Source organism: Trematomus bernacchii, unplaced genomic scaffold (assembly GCF_902827165.1).
Source record: "Trematomus bernacchii unplaced genomic scaffold, fTreBer1.1, whole genome shotgun sequence".
Lineage (NCBI taxonomy): Eukaryota > Metazoa > Chordata > Actinopteri > Perciformes > Nototheniidae > Trematomus > Trematomus bernacchii.
This window is the reverse complement of record NW_022987641.1, coordinates 7,781,030-7,798,869: the sequence shown is the minus strand read 5'-3', so window position 1 is coordinate 7,798,869 and position 17,840 is coordinate 7,781,030. Positions and strand designations below refer to the sequence as shown.

Below are 17,840 nucleotides of genomic sequence, written 5' to 3'. Positions count from 1 at the left end.
GTTAAAAAACAAATCTAGAGTTAGTCACCCATTCACTTGAATTAACCAGGACCAGATTTAATGCAGGACCTAGGATAATGCAAATGAGCATGCTCTGTAGGCCCAGATAGGGGTGTTTTGTACTACAGAATGAGGCAAATGTACCCTTATGCGGCATTAAGCAACTATCATAGGAATGAAAGTGGGCCCAGCTCCTAGCTGGATCCAGCTCTTTTATACATCCTTGGTTGAGGTTGGTAAAAATAGTTTGACCGAAGCTAATGTTTATGCACGTATGTTTCAATTCCCTCAGGAGTCTCTGGATTGCTCATTAATGTCAGATTCATGGCAGACAGGTGGAAAGGAGACGATGTTCTGCCCGGGGTGTGAAGTGTCAGTGTCGAGCTTCAACAGATGTCTCAAGGGACATTTAAAAAAGAAACTGCAGCTTCCAACCAAACTTAAAGGGTCAGTTCACCCAAATTACAGAATCCCAATTTCCTACAATCTCTGTCTCCTAAAAAGTCACGTTCCCATGCAACTGACCTGCTTATTAAATTACGTGACACTAATGTATTTACTTGTATTGTACTGGGTTGTTTCAAAGGCAGCATGTCAACATCTGGGAACATTACTATTGTTCTCACCAGGGGTAAATGGAAAATATATTTGTCTGATGAGCATGTGTAAAGAAATGTTCAAACCAACACTAGACGGAATAGATATTTTCGCAGCACCTACTGCACAGAAATGAGTCATGACAGTATTACCTGAATAAAATATGATGACAGAAGCCTTTATTAGCTTCCTATTATCAGGCCAAGTGCTATGCTATGAAAAATAGAGTGCATTAAAGAAGGTGACATTCCAAACAAACCCACCTCTCAGCATCACCTTTCCCCGGCTGCTTAATTTTCTGCAGGGTGCTAATCAAGCGCTTGTCTCTGCTCATGAATGCAGAGGGAAACCTTCAAGCATTTAAATGTGCATTTAATTGCATTGGTTCTGGAAGCATCGTTAAGTAAGAGCTGGGAAATACATTTCTTAATGCGACTTAGTGATGCCCGGCAAATCAAAGACCATCAAGCGAATTAATGAGGGTGAGCAGCGAGCGCATTAAGAGTGGAGACGAAGCGCCTCCATAAACAAATACATATCTCTCAACTAGACAGCAGGGACAGAGGGATAATGTGGAAGACGTAATAAATAGACTTCCCTGTCAGTAGGCATGGTACGCTATCCATTCCAGCACAATATGCCCCACACACACATTTTTCTACGATTTAAAAAAGGTGCACAGATGCTTCCTTGAGCGGCATTCCTTTGCTTCTGAATAGAGCTGAGAAAGCTTCTAAAGAATAAGAGAGGAGCGGGCAGGAGGTGGGGGATACGGCAGCAGTGAGGAGGGGGCACAGATGAAAAAGAAGATAACTAGAAATATGAAACCTTCCTGGTTATTAAAAGCTGTCTTGAGAGGGGCAGCGCTCCTGTCGTTAAGTACTCTTTCAATTATTAACGGCGGCACCGCTTTCATCCGCTGGCGTGTGAATGCCAATACATCTCCAACACACACTTCCAACGCCTGCCTTTCGTCTCCTTTCTACTCGGTAACAGGCAAACACACACACACACACTCATCAGGAATTCAGTGGTAATTGTAGCAGAGACCGGTGGAGGTCAGGTCAGCGGTGAGAATGATTATATAAAACGGGATGTTTGTGTGAGAGCTCTAGCATGCACAGATGGTGAGAAAAAGAAGAACATAACTTTATCGTAAATGTGAAATTCAAAAGCCTGAACATTTTTTTTCCACCTGAGCGGTCTGCCTCTGGGGGGAGCTGCAGGTATACACTGATAGCCAACATCACTCAGGTCAGGCCCAATTTGTGGAATTTTTCTCAGCTGTCAAGTGCCCGTCAAGCTTCGGCAATAAAGGAGAGGCGATAAGGACAGAGATTTCAGATAGTCTGGATTGAGGCGTGGGCAATAAGAGGGGGAAGCTTTTAGGGTGTTATCCTGCCTCTGTGTTCGCAGCTCAAATGTTCCCCTGCCTCCGATGAGACGGGCTCATGTGACAGATTACCGGCCCAAATGCTGCTCGAGGAAAAGCTGGCACAGGGAGAGATCCAAATACACCGCCGTCAGATAAACAAGTGTGTGTGGGCCACTGTGAGGAAGGAGATGGACGTATCTGGTTGAATGAGCAGGATCGTATTCACTGGATGAATGCAATAAGATGTTGTCTGGCATTAGAACACAGAACATCACTCACACAATCATGCTGCAGATCTCTGTGAAGTTTAAAGGTCCCCTATTATCATGTTTTTCATCAATATATTATAGGTCTCAGATATATACAAAACATGTCTCTGAAGTGTTTGGCTCGAAATACCAAACAGATCGTGCATTGTGGCATCCCATAATCCCCTCTGTTTCAGCTCTGTTCCAAAAGTGCTGATTCCGTGTCTGTAGCTTTAAATGCTAATGAGCTGCTGCTGGCCACGCCACTCTGCGAGATATTTGGTTAGAAAAAACACAATGGTGATCTAGGAGGAGATTCAGGTGATAAGGTGGGGGGGGGGGGGGGGGGGGGGGGGGGGGGGGGGGTTACCTTGGTTGGTTATTGGCTAATGGTTACACAAGCCAAAAAAACATTATGACATCATGAAGTGAATCTGATCAGTTCATTTTCAGACAGGTTTTTATATAAATGGATCAGGACAAAAAGTGAGGGAATCGTTTTTCCTGAAACTTTCAGAATATCTTAACACAGAGGGGACACATGTTGATGTATAAAAGACATGAAAAAGTGGATTTTGCATAATAGGTGACTTTTAAGAGGAATAGAGGAAAGAATGTTCTGAAGAATTCCTAAAAACGATTATAAACAGGCTGGAATACTCTTTTAGCAGTCACTCATTTTAAGATAATCACTTCAAGGACTCAATTGTGGACATAAAGGACACGACAGAGATGTTGTTGCAATGTGTTTTCATTTAAAGCTCTCTGAAACAAGTTCTGAGGTCATATGGTCACGCCTCTGTTGGCTCTCAGAGAACACTTGCGCTAAAGTGCAGCCCAGTCATTGTGCCCATTGAAAGTTAGCAGAGTAGGGAATGTTGGACCGAGCGTGAGCACTGCTTATCGACCACGGCCGGGCGCGTTTCCACTCTGGAGATGGGACGCGAGGCACTGGGGCGTGCCGACGACCGTCTCCCGGGACTCCTGTCCAATTACAGCTCAAAATGAGCCAGAGGAGCGGGCGAGATTGGGCTGGGCGCACCAAGGTGATGAGTGAAGCAGGGAGGGGGCTGAGAGATGGAAAGTAAGGGGGCCAAGGATATGAGTAGCACTTGAAATTAATGGGGCAGGGTGGTGCGGGACTCCCAGGGGCTCACATGGGGCCAATGATGACGTTAACTCCGCCCTCAAGCCACCATTAGGGGGCTCGGGGTTCTCTGGACACGCTCCAGAGGAGGTTCCTCTGATTGCGGAGCGGCAAACATCGAGCACGGTGATGTACGGCGAGTTAACTGTGCATGACACTATTAGACAGATCTAGATACCCCTGATGCTCAATACAGCTCAGGAAATCTTTAAAGCATGATCACATAACTAAACGGAGAATTGCAGGTTGCAAATCCAGATTCCATTCTGACCACGTAAGAACTGACAAATTGAAAGATTTCTGCTAAAGATTTTAATAAGCGCTGGCGTTCAGAGGGCTGTCATTTGCAATGTCATATTTGGACGACTCTGCTCCGAGAGCTATTAGGCAGAAATGTGTTCGTCTATAAAAGAGCTCTTGTGTGTGTGATTGCCATTTAATAGCCGGCCATACGTTCACGCTCCAGTCTCGCTTTAATGTTGCAGAGCACCGGGGAGAGGGGAGAGAACCCAAGGCCTCCAAACATCCTGTCCAAATTACCGTCATCTTCCAAAGCGTGCGGTGTCGAGGGGATGAGATGAAATGCTGTCATAATGTTGCTGTGGAGCTCATTGCCTGCACATTCAGTGTGCACAGCCAGAAGATATTCGACACAGACTGGAATAATAACACACTGACACTGAACACACACTATGATTACAACGGCTAATCTGTTTTGGTTACATATTCAACTCTGATTTAATTAATGCGACACTGATTGTGTACGGGAAGCTGTGATTGTCTCCATTTACATTTTCACATAAGTACACTTGTATAATTCCTACTGGTTATAATGGTACTATATATATATATATATAATGTACTGCGACAAGATGGCTTCAATTTGTTTTGGGTGGATTTAACATTGGCGCAACGTTTTGCCATGAAAACGTTGAACTTTATTGTATTGCCTGTATTTGATAAAGTCACCTGCAACCGGTTAAATCCTATCAATAGAAAAGGTTCACTCAGATTCTCTGTTTGACACAGAAAGAGTTGAGAGCGAAAAAAGGACAGACGGAGAAACACAACGTTTTTGCCGGCAGTCAGCGATGCTTTTAATACATACAGTCACATCAATGGCACATTAAGACAGTGTAACCACGGCAACAGACAGCGGGATTATGTCAAAGAGAGGCAGACAAAAGATCCAACGATGCTTTGTTTAAAAACACCGGCAACACAGTCCTGAGAGAAAAGGAAAGAGAAATAAAAGAAAGAATTGAAGACAGAAATAAGCAAGGTTTCAAGAAAGAAAGCTGGAAATAAACTCAGGCGTGCAAGGGCAGGATTTGGAGCTCCTGCTGAGTGTGTGTGTGTGTTTCTATTAATCACAAAAAGTCACATTTTAAGCACTCTCATCTATTTGGGGATAAAAAAGCAGGTCACTATGACATTCAACTGAAACATTTGAAGGGTTTCCTAGATACTCAGGTCAAAGTTTGGAAAAGTCTCGAGAAAATGTCAATGCAATGTCTTTTTAAGCTTTCTCTCCCTAGAGTCATGACTAAACATGGAGAAATAGCATTTAATATTATGCTCCATATATCATATACTCAAGGCTTTTCTTTTGTCGCTGCTTCCCTTTAAATCCAATAGTTATTCATATCTTACAGTGCAATATAACTTGTATTTTATACATGTCTTATTCTATTCAAGCTTTGTTTTCTCTTTGCTTTTTATTGACTGTAAATATAGATGTACTTGAATGTCTTACGTTTTTCTGTTGCACTATATATGTATAATTACTTTTAATGTTTTTTTAAGCACTTTAAAATGCCTTGTGTTGAAATGGGATACATAAATAACCTTGCCCTGCCTTTGTGTCCTTAAAATGTGCTTATGAAAATCCTCTCTCCATATGACACTAAACTCTACAGGAAGAACTGAGGTTTCTGCTGCCCACTTCATATGCATGTCTTTCTCTCTTACACACACATGAACACACACTGACCCCCACACACACCCACAAACACACATACACACACACCGAGTATGTGATCTAATGACAATGATGGCTCCGGGGCTCTTGCTCGAGTCATCTGACTGTGAGCAGAACATCAAGCAACAGTTCACTTCCATAAAACACACATAGTTTCTGCAGCTGCAGCAACACTGTCTGTCTGCTTCCGCTTCTCAGCTGCTCCCCCCCCCCCCCCCCCCCCCCCCCCCCCCGCTTGACATTTCAATCTTAATCCAATGTTTTGGCCTTCAAAAGCCAAATCCATTCAGGTCAAGCATAAGTCGCGTCTCAATACCTGGGTGCTTTAAAGTTTTGTTGAAGGGAAGTGTACAAAACAAAAGTTTTTAAATAAGCAAAAAAGTGGGTGGACAAAATTAAAATAACATCTTCTAACATAAAAAACAAGTGTATTATAACATGTTCCAATTATTTTGTCCACCCCCGGTGACAACTAAATAAACACGGTAACATTTTGATTAAAGAAAAGTCCATTTAAAGTCCAACAAGTTATCTCAGGGAATTAAAATAAAGACACTTAACTACTAAAATATCAAAGTCACATGCCAACAAGCCAACCAATCACAGCGCAGAACTAACATCAATCGATTTGCACTGCCCAAAACTACGCTGCAGCTATTGTGCAGTTAACAATACAACATTTGAATATTTAGCACTTTTTAGTTTGACAAGCGTCCATTAGGAATTGACCATTAAAAGCAAATGGTTGCAAAGTAAGCCTTAAAGCAAAAATGCTCTGCTCTTTAAGGGCGTTATTAGAGAATCTGCACGGCAACAAAGAGTCTGGCATCATAACAATAATAAGGTCATGAGTTTGGTCTCAGAAACAAGGAATGCAGTGAACCTGTAAAACTCTCTCAATAATGTAAAAGGGGTTTTCCTTTCTTTCACTCAGACAAAACGACTCAAAGTCTGGAGCAAATCTCCTCTGGTTGTTACATCATACAGAATTCCCGATATCTGGTCTCCACCCTGCAGCGCTGTTCCCTTTTCAGTGTGTGTGTGTGTGTGTGTGTGTGTGTGTGTGTGTGTGTGTGTGTGTGTGTGTGTGTGTGTGTGTGTGTGTGTGTGTGTGTGTGTGTGTGTTTGATCTACTTCATGGCATACATTGAGTTTTGCAAGTCCAATTCTTATTCCTACTGTGGTTTAATCTCTTCCCCCTTGCCAGTACCCTATATGTTGATGTCATAGAGCTTCAACTACCATAGCCTCTGACCCCCACACTCCTATGTATATCGATATCTGGGTTTATTTTACAGACACAGGGTACATTATTAAATATTGCTGTAACGGAGAGAAGAGCGACCTTGGGTCCCATGAAAGGAACTATACAAATCTAAGCTATTATTATTATTATTATTATTAAGAGGCTATCCTTCATCTCTATTGCCTCGACAGATGTTTCAGATTCACCCAAAAACTGAAAACAATATTACAAAAGAAAAGGCTCACAATGCAGGACAAAAAACCACAACATGCATTTTAAACTGAGGTAGTAGCTCTCACTAAGAAATAAGGGTTGTCTGTTGATCAATATTACATTTGCTATCTATCTTTTTATGTTAGTAGAAACTCAAACTGGTTTCATCCAGTTGTGTTCATGACTGTGCTTAGAGATGACTTTGAACGCTCTGAAGTGAATCAGCTGTACTTCCTGCTCTGTTCTGCTTATATTTAATGAATACAAAAACAATCATCCTTCTCTATTTTCACTTTCTGTTTCGCTCCGTTTTCCCCCTCCCTCCAGGGTCACCATCTGCATGGCAACACTCGCAGCGTGACACTTCCATAACCCAGGAGGAGGGAGAGACTCCCTCTCCATTTACCCATAATTCATTAGCTCTCCCTCTCAAGCTCTCTGTATGTTTCCCTCTCTCTGCAGTGTGACTGGGTTTCTGAAAGCTCATTGGGACATTTTCTGGAAGGAAGGTGCTGACGGTCCGAATTTCATGCCATCATTCAGCATGTTTTAAATGTGACTATTTTGTATGCCAAACTTCATTCAGAACAATCTATATTTTCCTCTGTGGAGCATTAAAATGTCCCATTGGAACCAAATATGGCATTTTAATATTAAGCCAATATCTGCATTATTAAGCGGCTTAATAGTAAATATCACCAACTTCTGAGGTTCTCTATACTCTCCATGAAGAATGATGATTTCCTTTGGGACAGCTTTAGTCTGACCTATTGAAGTCATCCTTGCTAAATTAACACTGGCTCTGATTGGTCCGTTTTTGGTCATGCATTGTCTGCATTTTGTCTTTCTTGACTTCACTTTGAGCATCCATCAGTCACACACACAAAGAGATTTAATTCCTTTTTCTTCATTTTTTACCGGGCAGAGCGCCAATGTTTTCCTTTCCTCCGCTGACTCTCACCCCTTCATCCCTCCTGCTCTTCTTCTCCTCCCCCCTCTTCTTCCTCACCTCCTCCTCCCCTCTTCTTCTCCGCTAAGCTTTCCGTTTCGGTTGCAAGCGAAAGCTGTTTATTTATTCAGACAAGATATTTTTTCCCCCCCCTCTATCCTTCCCTCTTTCTCTCACTCATCCTCTTCCTCTTTTCCCCCCCTCTGGTTACATGCTTGTAGAGGATCACAGCAAGGGAAAACCAGGGGGGGGGGGGGGGGGGGGGAAGAAACTCATGCATGGAAAAGAGAGGAAGGAATCTGCGATTGGGAGGTGGAGGAATTTCAGAAAGAGAAAAGAGACGAGATGTAAAGACAGAAGGTGGAGAAGTCTATATTCGTTACTTCTGTGTCTCTTAAGCCATACAGCACAAAGGCAGTAGTGCGTCACACAGGGGGAAACACACACACACACACACACACACACACACACACACACACACACACACACACACACACACACACACACACACACCACACACACAACACCACACACACACCACACACACACACACACACACACACACACACACACACACACACACACACACACTAATCATTCCCTCTGGCTGTATAGTAGTGCTGTACTTGGTTACAGTCTTATTCTCATGACGGCTTGACACGTAAAGAAGCTCTATGTGTGTGTGTGTGTGTGTGTGTGTGTGTGTGTGTGTGTGTGTGTGTGTGTGTGTGTGTGTGTGTGTGTGTGTGTGTGTGTGTGTGTGTGTGTGTGTGTGTGTGTGTGTGTGTGTGTCAGTGAAGGTTGGTGAAACAGAGAGAGATAGAGACAGAGTATCGTGCTGCAGGTGGTGCATTATTAAACAGATTTGTCACTTTGGGCCAATGGCATTAAATGTGTGCTTGTGTGTGAGCGTGTGTGTGTGTGTGTGTGTGTGAGCGTGTGTGGGTGTGTGTGTGTGTGTGTGTGTGAGCGGTGTGTGTGTGTGTGTGATGTGTGTGTGTGAGCGTGTGTGTGTGTGTGTGTGTGTGTGTGTGTGTGTGTGTGTGTGTGTGTGTGTGTGTGTTGTGAGAGCATGTGTGTGAGAGCATGTGTGCAAAGGCTAATGTATAGGAATCACTGAGCAGTTCAAGTTTGGATAGAAGATGGATCAAAGAAAAACCAGGGCCTCTAAAAAAAATTTAAAAGAGAAAAAGGAAAAGACATCAGTTAGTAGAAAATGCATGGTTAAATAAAGGAATACAAAGACATGAAGCAGAGGAAGAAACCAGCACGAGGCAACACAAACAAATTGGTAAATATACAGAAAAAGCAAAAAGAAATGTGTGGATACAGTTGGCCTTCCTTATACGGTTGACATTTTTGATTTGCACATGCAGTCATATTAGCTCATGCTCACTGTTTATATACTGTATGCACGCACACACACATAAGCACCTTGTCATGTGAGGTGTGTGCTACAGTTGTGTTTTAAATCCCAGCGGCTGGTGTTCACTAAGCTGATCTTTGTTCGGGATGAACAAAGAAGAGAAAAACAGCAGCAACTGTATCTGCCATGACAGGCAAGAACACTTGTATAGCGCACGCACGCGCACACACACACACACACACACACACACACACACACACACACACACACACACACACACACACACACACACACACACACACACACACACACACACACACACACACACACACACACACACACACACACACACACACACACACACACACACCACACACACACACACACACACACACACACACACACACACACACACACACACACACACACACAGTAACCTGTGAGCACTCTGAGAACGATGTACCGCTGCAACTGAAATATACTTGAAAAGGCAGAATAATAGCAAGCTTTTAAAGCACGAAACAGAATCTAAACTACATCATTTCATCCTTTTTCTCTCGGTTGATTTAACTATTTTCAAAAAGACAAACATTTGATATTTTGACCACACACGTCTCGTTTCAAACCAACATCAGTTGAGTAACAGAAATGTAGAAACTTTACTGGGGTGAATCTGCTATATATATATAACATGTAAACACACTCATGAATAACTTCTATTTGCATTTCTTTGTATTGTTTGATATTGCACAACATATCTTTGGGTTTAGACAAACAACATGTTTCCTCACGCTTTGGGAACTTGAAATGGTCATTCTTAACTGTTATTAACCAACAACATTTTTTTGCACATTATTTGGTATTGAAAATTAAGTAAATCAAGTAAGAAGTCCAATATCGAGTGGCAATAGAAGTGCCTTAAAAATGCACTTAAGGACAGGACTACATTTTCTGAACAATATCAAACTATATATAGACAATTTTCTGCTGAACAACACACCTGGGTGAGTCCGGCTATCTCCTTCTGCCCCCCCCCCCCTCTCCTGTAATTTCTAGTCTTCCCCGCTCCCCTCTCCTGTCTGTCATCTTCCTCCCGTCTCTTTTGTGTTCAGTGACGCACTTTGGTCTGAACTGTGTAATTATCTCTCGCTGATTCCAGGGGTTTGAAGGAATTCAGCCCTCCCTCTCTCTCTCCTCCCGCCCGCCCCTCACGCCTCCGTCACTCCGATGCTCAATGCAGTATTGTTCTCAGCCGTGAAAAAAAATACTTTGATTGACAGCTGTGGCAAGTGGAGAGTTCAGTTTTGAGTAGACCCTCCCTCCCGATGCCATTTCTCTCAGTTAAACTTGTTTTTGGTATTTATGCACGGTGGCTATGAAACAAGATCTATTTGTGGTGCGTCATTTGGCAAAACCAGACAAAAACTAAGATTGAAAACATCGCTTACTGATACCCCCTGATATTTAAGCATGGTTTAGATATTTTGCAATTTGAAAGAGAAACGTTTTTGGAGAAAATCTTGATAAATGTCATGGTCTTTATATTATATTATCTTATGACTGTTGAAAATAAAAATATTGAACTTAATAACAGAGTTTGACCCCACACTAAGGGTTTCCCCATCCAAAAGACGATTAAACTTTGACCTGCTTTTCAAATTGTGAGGATACATTTACAGTCCATGTCCTAATTCTGTTGTTTTCCCCAACATCATCCTCTAATGCGCCCCACACAGAAAAGCCCTGCTCCTAAGGACACCCGAAGAACAGCAACATACATTTAGGGCTTCTCAGATGTTTCCTCCCAGCATACATCCCTGGGAATAGCTTGCTGGGACATCACAGGCTGCAACACGTCCTCATTCACAATCATGCGTCAAATTCAGTAGCAGTCAGAGCGCGGATGTACAGGGAGGCAGCAGAGACGGTCTAAAACAACGACCAAACAATGCTTATTCCTACATCGGAAAATACAGGGATGGAAAGGAAGGAGAGAAGCATTTTTATATCTGATTCTCAAACGAAATACATGCTTTTACTCTCATGATGTCTTCTACATATTGGCATCAGTGTACCGCGAGTCAAACATGCTTTTCAGCTTTTTCAAACATGACAAAAAACACTTTAAACTTTGTTCATCTCTAAGCTTGAAAATGCTCCAATTTAAAAGGTAAAACAGAGACTTCACGGGGGGAAATATCACAAACGGCTTTTACCAAAATGTTTTCACTCTAAACCTTTTGTTAAACCAGTATAATCCCAAGCGGAGAAAAGGGTCTGGCTTAGCACCACACACACTCTCACACACACACTCTCACACACACGCTCTCACACACACACGCTATCGGAGGGGATTTAAAGATTCCAACAGTGGTCCTGGTGATTAGGCGGATGGATTTGAGCCTCTCTTCGCGGTCCGGCGGGATATTAAGTGACACATAATGCAAGCGGACCAACTCTGTAAATGGATTAATTCAAACCAACACAGCGGGGTCAAAGGTCAAGCCCCCTTTCCGCTCTCAACCTCTCAAGACTCTTCCTTTTCCTCTGAAACTGCAGGACAGTGCACCTGCGCGAGGATTCAGATGATTGGATGACGGTGAAATCAGATTTCGACAGATTTTCCCCCCCAAAAAATACGCATTTAAACTTCATTTCTCTTGAACAACACACTTTTATCTTCCTGTCTCTGAACACCCAGCCTTGATTTAACCAGACATTAATAGAATAAAAACCTGAGCGCTCCTCTCTCGTCTCCACGCCCTAATTGAATCCAGAACGCACCTCGCCGTGTGTGTGTGTGTGTCTGTGTGTGTGTAGCTGGATGTAATCAGATGGAATTAATATGCATGCTGTTTCTCATTATGGCATAACTGAACTGCACTTCAGATATGTGACGGGCACTGTGAGAGGCACTGACAGATTTCAAACATCCATCCTCTGCGAGTGTGTGTACATGCATGTGTGTGTGTGTGTGTGTGATATAAGATAGCAGATAGTGAATGCACGAGACACACCCCGCTGCTGATCAGATAACACTGGCTTTAACACATGCATGCACACACATTTGTCACTTGCATTAACTCTTTATTGCATTTAAAAGCAAATCAAATTCCACGGAGCTGCATTAATCAGCTAATTGTGCTAATATGCATATCATGCCGCCTAATAGTGTTACAGCAGTGAGGGCTCATCTTTCATCTCAATCATAATGTCCTTGTTTTAAATGTCTCTTTTATATTTTTTTACCAGAACGATGATGAAACACCCAATTCTGTCACTCAAATCCCCCCAAAAATCTGGATCCAGCTGTGTTATCGTGAGTCAGAAATTAAGACAATGGTATCTAACTAAATCAAGTGTTTACGCTCCTTCATAGCTTCCCCTTTGTTCAACCGCTTCTGGTGCTCGAAAACAACAACACACACTTGTCTTGTTACTGCTGTGTTTATGATATGAGAGTGTGTGTGTGTGTGCATTAAGTGTGTGTCGGAGCATGACGGAGGTGAGTCTCATTACGGAGAGAGCGGCACACACAGCGCCGACGAGAAGCTTCATTATGATAAATGATTGAGAAGTGTGTTTGTGGGCGTGAGTGCTCGTTTGTGCGTGTGTGTGTAGCTGTTCGTGTGTGTGTGTGACCCCAAGAGAGTGTGAGTGACGGCCGGCGGTAAGCTGCTCTTTATTAAGATGTGCCGTCTTTGGAGAGGGACAGCTGCTCCTGCCTCTTATCTGGAATAACAAAGGTTTAATAAAGAGGAGAGACAGAGGGGACCTAAATAATCCTCCTTCCTTTCATCCTTCCTTTTTCTCCTCCTTTTGCTTCCTTCCATCCTAACTACTAATGAGCCTCTCAAAATGTGTGATGAATGAATATATGTCCATTTCTAACTTTCAACCTCACTTCTGACCTTTGGACTTCATGGTGCGTGTGTGTGTGTGTGTGTGTGTGTGTGTGTGTGTGTGTGTGTGTGTGTGTGTGTGTGTGTGTGTGTGTGTGTGTGTGAGGTCAGCTGCATGTCCTATTTCTCACTGAGGATGGTCACCACGTTTGGAAATGACATCATTTAGCCCCCTCCTTAGTCTGTCATTGAAATATGCCTGCTCTACATTACTCCACTCATTTTCTATTTTGGATTTGTGGATGATGGTAGTGGGATGGAGGGCAGCGAGGGGGGGGTTCAAATGATAAAAGTAGGGAGAGGCGGCATTCAAATAATAAATTGATGGTCTTGAGGGTTTCAGTCTCCTCTCCCCCGTTTCTAAAATAGAATTTGCAATAGTCCCCGCCGCTGCCGCCCGAGTCCGCCGAGGGAATAATGACTTATTTATCAAATGGCTGAAATATTCAGGGACAAGGCCTTTTTCAAAATCCAGCTTTTTTAAATTCATGGGCTTTTCTGCCGAGATGCTTAATGACAGTGAATGTATTCATAGTGATTTGTAGAGCCTTATATCCTGCCTATGAGTCTAATAGCTGTTTGACAAAAAGGAGAGTGCTCACTAGAGACAAGAAAAAGTTTCACCTTTGACCTCATGGGAGGTTCAGTGAATTATGTCAGGACCGCCTCCTCCTGCCAAAGCACTAAATGGATGTGTTGCTGAAAACATGTTTTGCAGCTCGGGGAGATAAAATGTAACAGTCTGTAAACGCGCCGTGCTGCAGGCAACCAGCCATGAGTAAATGTTTCAAGATAAATTCCTGGAGGGGCTTACTTTTTTTTTTCTCTGGCAAACATTTTTGAAGGACCGAATCAGCATGGGGGGGTGGGGGGGTGGGGGAGAGGGAAGGAAGGGATATGGAGGGAGGGAGGGGTGGTGATAAATGAGTGTTATTCCTACTTCTACACTGGAATGGAAGTTTGGTGGTGGTGGTGGTGGTGGTGATGCCGGGGTTAAAGAGATGTACGCAGACACGGAGCAGCTTGCATGCGTCAGCCTCATGACAGCGAGAATGGGGAAGAGGGAGAGAGGCTCAGAAAGTACACAGAGCGCTGCACATTACAGCCAAACGGCGCAAACCGTGCGTAATTACGCGCCAGAGCACAGAAAGGCAAAAGGCAACCTCCTGCCTGCGCCGCGTCCCACCCTTATTTTCCTCCACAAAACCCCACTTCTGTCTCTCCGCTATCACCATGTTCACTACCAAACTGACACGGGCGCTTACCTTAACACGTTCCAGCTTTTCAGAGGGTCCAGGTCTGAAATTATAGAAACCATGGTCGACTTTGCTGGGCAGCACCGGGAGAGAGGGAGGGGGTGCGGCAGAAAAAGATCGAAAGAAAAAGCGGCGCAAAGGCTGTAAACTCCGTGTGCGAATGGCAGCGATTGCTCGGATGCAACCCGTCCTGGTTTGTTCAGTGGGTGATGAGCGCTGTCAAAGCTCTCTCTCTCTCTTCTCCTCTCTCTGTTTCCCTCTCCTATCTCTCTCGCTCTCTCTCCCTCCGCCCCCTCCCGTTTAAAGCCTGCGCTCTGCACACGCGTATCCGAGCTTCCTCCGGTCCCTCTCGCGCACAGCCTGCTGCTGCTGATGGAAATGCAGGAATGTACAGTAGATGAAGGTAAAGTGCACATAGGAAACTCATTTTCCCCTTTTCTTTTTCATTTGGTTTCATTTGCACCGCGGGGAATTGGGTTTACGAACAATTTTAGGGTTCGCACACTGCAAAAAGTGTCCATCCCTATGGTGTTAGTCTCAAACCACCTTCAAATATTGCTTTGTAAGTCATTAGGCAGGATATGCTTGAGAATTCTCTGAGAAAAGTATTACCACTGCAAACAAAATGTGTACTTATTGTAGTAGATTAGTTGCATTAACATTTACCTGTAATATGTTAACAAAAGAAACCCTTTCAAAAATAAAAATAGCTTATTATTCAACTAAAGCTGATCAGGAGTCACTTGATAAAGCATGTCAAATATATAGCACAGCTCTGTTAAATCATTCATGATCATTTTAACAAGTTATAAAAACTAAAATAAATTCAGTCTGCTGGTCAGAGTGGGTTGCAGTTTCTGAGGCATCATCGCAGCCCTGCAGAGCATCTCACCCTGACTTCCTGTCTGACACCACCACATCCTGTTGATATCTGTTGTGTTTTTTGTTCCTCCTCCCCTAGACATGGCGGCAGGTGCGTCATCCCTGGTATAGAGTGACAAGGCAACAGCCAAGTCCCACCTATTCTGAGCAGCTATCTATTTGTTCACTGGGAAAATAACAGATGAGCCCTGTTGGAAAGAGAAAAAGTGTGTGAGAAGTGCGTCTGTTTCAGATAATTGTCTGGGACAACAGAACAAAGTCTCTGCCAAAGCTGTCAAAGGTATGGCACAAGCGCTTTGTTATTTTCAGCCTGATGAAATGAGTCATTGCTTAACACAATTACAGTCTATGATGCTTTAAAAGTAACATTAGAGTACTTTATTTCAATTGAATTCATGACATTTAACAGAACAATTGCACATTTTGTAGATGTTTACTTCTTGTCCCTAGTTTGGCTTTTTATTGATCAAAGTTTGCTTCAAATAGCATATACAGAACCTTACAACATCTATTAAGAAACTATTTAGGTTAAAACTAAATTAATTTGAACACAAACTAAAAGATTGAAGTGATAATACTGCAGAGAAACAATTAGAACATATTTTGCCCAAATACTTTGTAGGCATAAAAAGGGCGTGTTTATGGAAGCCCACTCCCGCCCGGTAAAGACAAACAATAAATAAAGTTGTCAAACCTAATGTCTGTTTTTTTAATCATGGTCAACCATGGCTCTGGCGGGAGTGTATCGGAGGGTCAGCGGTTGGATCCCAAGTCAACATGTCTAAGTGTCGTTGGGCAATACATTTCCACCCCAAATTGCTTCCGTAGGCATGTCCACGCAATGGAACGATTGCAAGTCACTTTGAATAAAAGCATCAGCCTAATGACATATAATGTAATGTAATAAGGGCTGTCAACGTTAAACTTGCGATCAATATGGAAACCTTTACAAGTTAAAAGAAATGAACGCAAATGAATTACATTACCAAGTTCCACCCCATACTCCGCCCGGTAACAACCATTACACCGAGGCAGTGAAAAGTCAAAGAAAGCGGCGAAAGCGGCACAAGCTACATGTATTGCACTGATTGGAGACCACTGGACATCAGAAAGAGCCATCACCACCTCACTGTTACGGCACAACAATCCATGACAAATTATCTGCACTAGTTCTTTAGGTGTGGTGAAAAGGGAGGAAAGGCATTTTGCTGAAGCCAGCTAGTTCTTGAAGTTGGATTGTGAGCTAGCGGACACAGTCACCACTTTAGGAACATATAGTCCTTGCAATATGAATACTAACATACGAGCATATGTTTAGCGCACATTATTCGGGGGGGAAGCACATCGGCTCTCCATTATAGAGGCTTTGTCGATGCTTTAGCTAAGTGTACCAACATTGGACCTCATTCCAAAAATTGAGAAACCCTAAAGTCAAAAACCCTCTGATTTCTCCTATAAATACCCAAGTAGTTGTTTTATCTTCCCAAGTAGTATATTGTATTTAAACTTGTGGTTTATCATGCATTATCATTGTGATTAGCGCAATTACATATTTTAAAGGTCACCTATTATGCAAAATCCACTTGTTCATGTCTTTTATACATCAACATGTGTCCCCTCTGTGTAAAGAGATTCTGAAAGTTTCAGGACAAAAGATCCGCTCACTTTTTGTCCTGATCCATTTTTATAAAAACCTGTCTGAAAATGAGCTGATCAGATTTTGGCCACTTTATGATGTCATAACGATTTTTTGGCTTGTGTAACCATTAGCCAATCACCAACCAAGGTAACCCCCCCACCTTATCACCTGAATCTCCTCCTAGAGCCCCATTGTGTTCTTTTTAACCAAATATCTCTCAGAGGGGCGTGGGGAGGGGCTCCTTATTTTCATCTAAAGTAACAGACAGAGAATCAGCACTTTTGAAACAGGGCTGAAACAGAGGGGTTTATGGGATGCACGATCTGTTTGGTATTTGGAGCCAAACACTTCAGAGACATGTTTTGTATATATCTGAAACCTATAATATATTGATGAAAAACAGTATAATAGGGGACCTTTAAATAACTGACACCACCAAAGGTAATATAAATAAGGGTTTCAATGTTTCTACAATCGGGAGCTTTGGGGTAATCTCAAGCTGGTATTGTGCAGAGCTGAAGCACGCAGAGTGTAGGTAAGACAACAGTAATGCAAAGCAACAGTAATGCAAAGCAACAGTAATGCAAAGCAACAGCGCGCGCTCTCAGCATCGGCAGCCATACAGCACGAAGCTTTAAATAGACTCAATTGGACATCTGCTTCACTGAGGAGGAGGAGGAGGAGGACGCGGAGGATGGAGAAAGTTGACAGCATCTCTCTCCTCTTCCTCTGTCTCTAATTCTGTCTCTCACACACTCACATAGACACGCATGCAGGCTCTCATGCACGCTCACCAGATCAAACAGAGTTTAGCTCTCCTCTGCACGGCTCTCATTTCTGCATAATAATCAGTGTCTGACGGAGTAGGTGTTGCTGCATCTGTAGTTACAAATGCCTATACACCTGTCTGCATGTGAGAATAAGGTTTTAATTATCATCTGTATTTTCCTTTTTCATCTCCACATCCTGTCGAGCAGCGTGTCTTAATTTGTGTTCGAGGTTTTCTTTGTTGAGTTTTATTAGAGGTAATTTGCTGCAT

The 17,840-nt window shown here is 42.9% G+C and overlaps 1 protein-coding gene across 20 annotated transcripts in view; it reads right to left on the bottom strand.

Annotated features, from left to right (window-relative positions):
• celf2 (cugbp, Elav-like family member 2) overlaps nucleotides 1-14,526 on the bottom strand; it is a 192,780-nt gene extending 178,254 nt beyond the window's left edge. For 8 of the 20 annotated variants that reach the window (XM_034133349.1, XM_034133348.1, XM_034133350.1 and 5 more), the window contains exon 1: nucleotides 14,290-14,524. In XM_034133349.1, coding sequence (XP_033989240.1) covers nucleotides 14,290-14,342 — 53 coding nt within the window. In that variant the 5' untranslated portion in view covers nucleotides 14,343-14,524. Of the gene's footprint in view, nucleotides 1-14,289 lie in introns of all 20 variants that reach the window. The other 12 variants (XM_034133337.1, XM_034133338.1, XM_034133341.1 and 9 more) reach the window with 2 other exon arrangements.
• Between the last annotated feature and the right edge of the window lie 3,314 nt (nucleotides 14,527-17,840).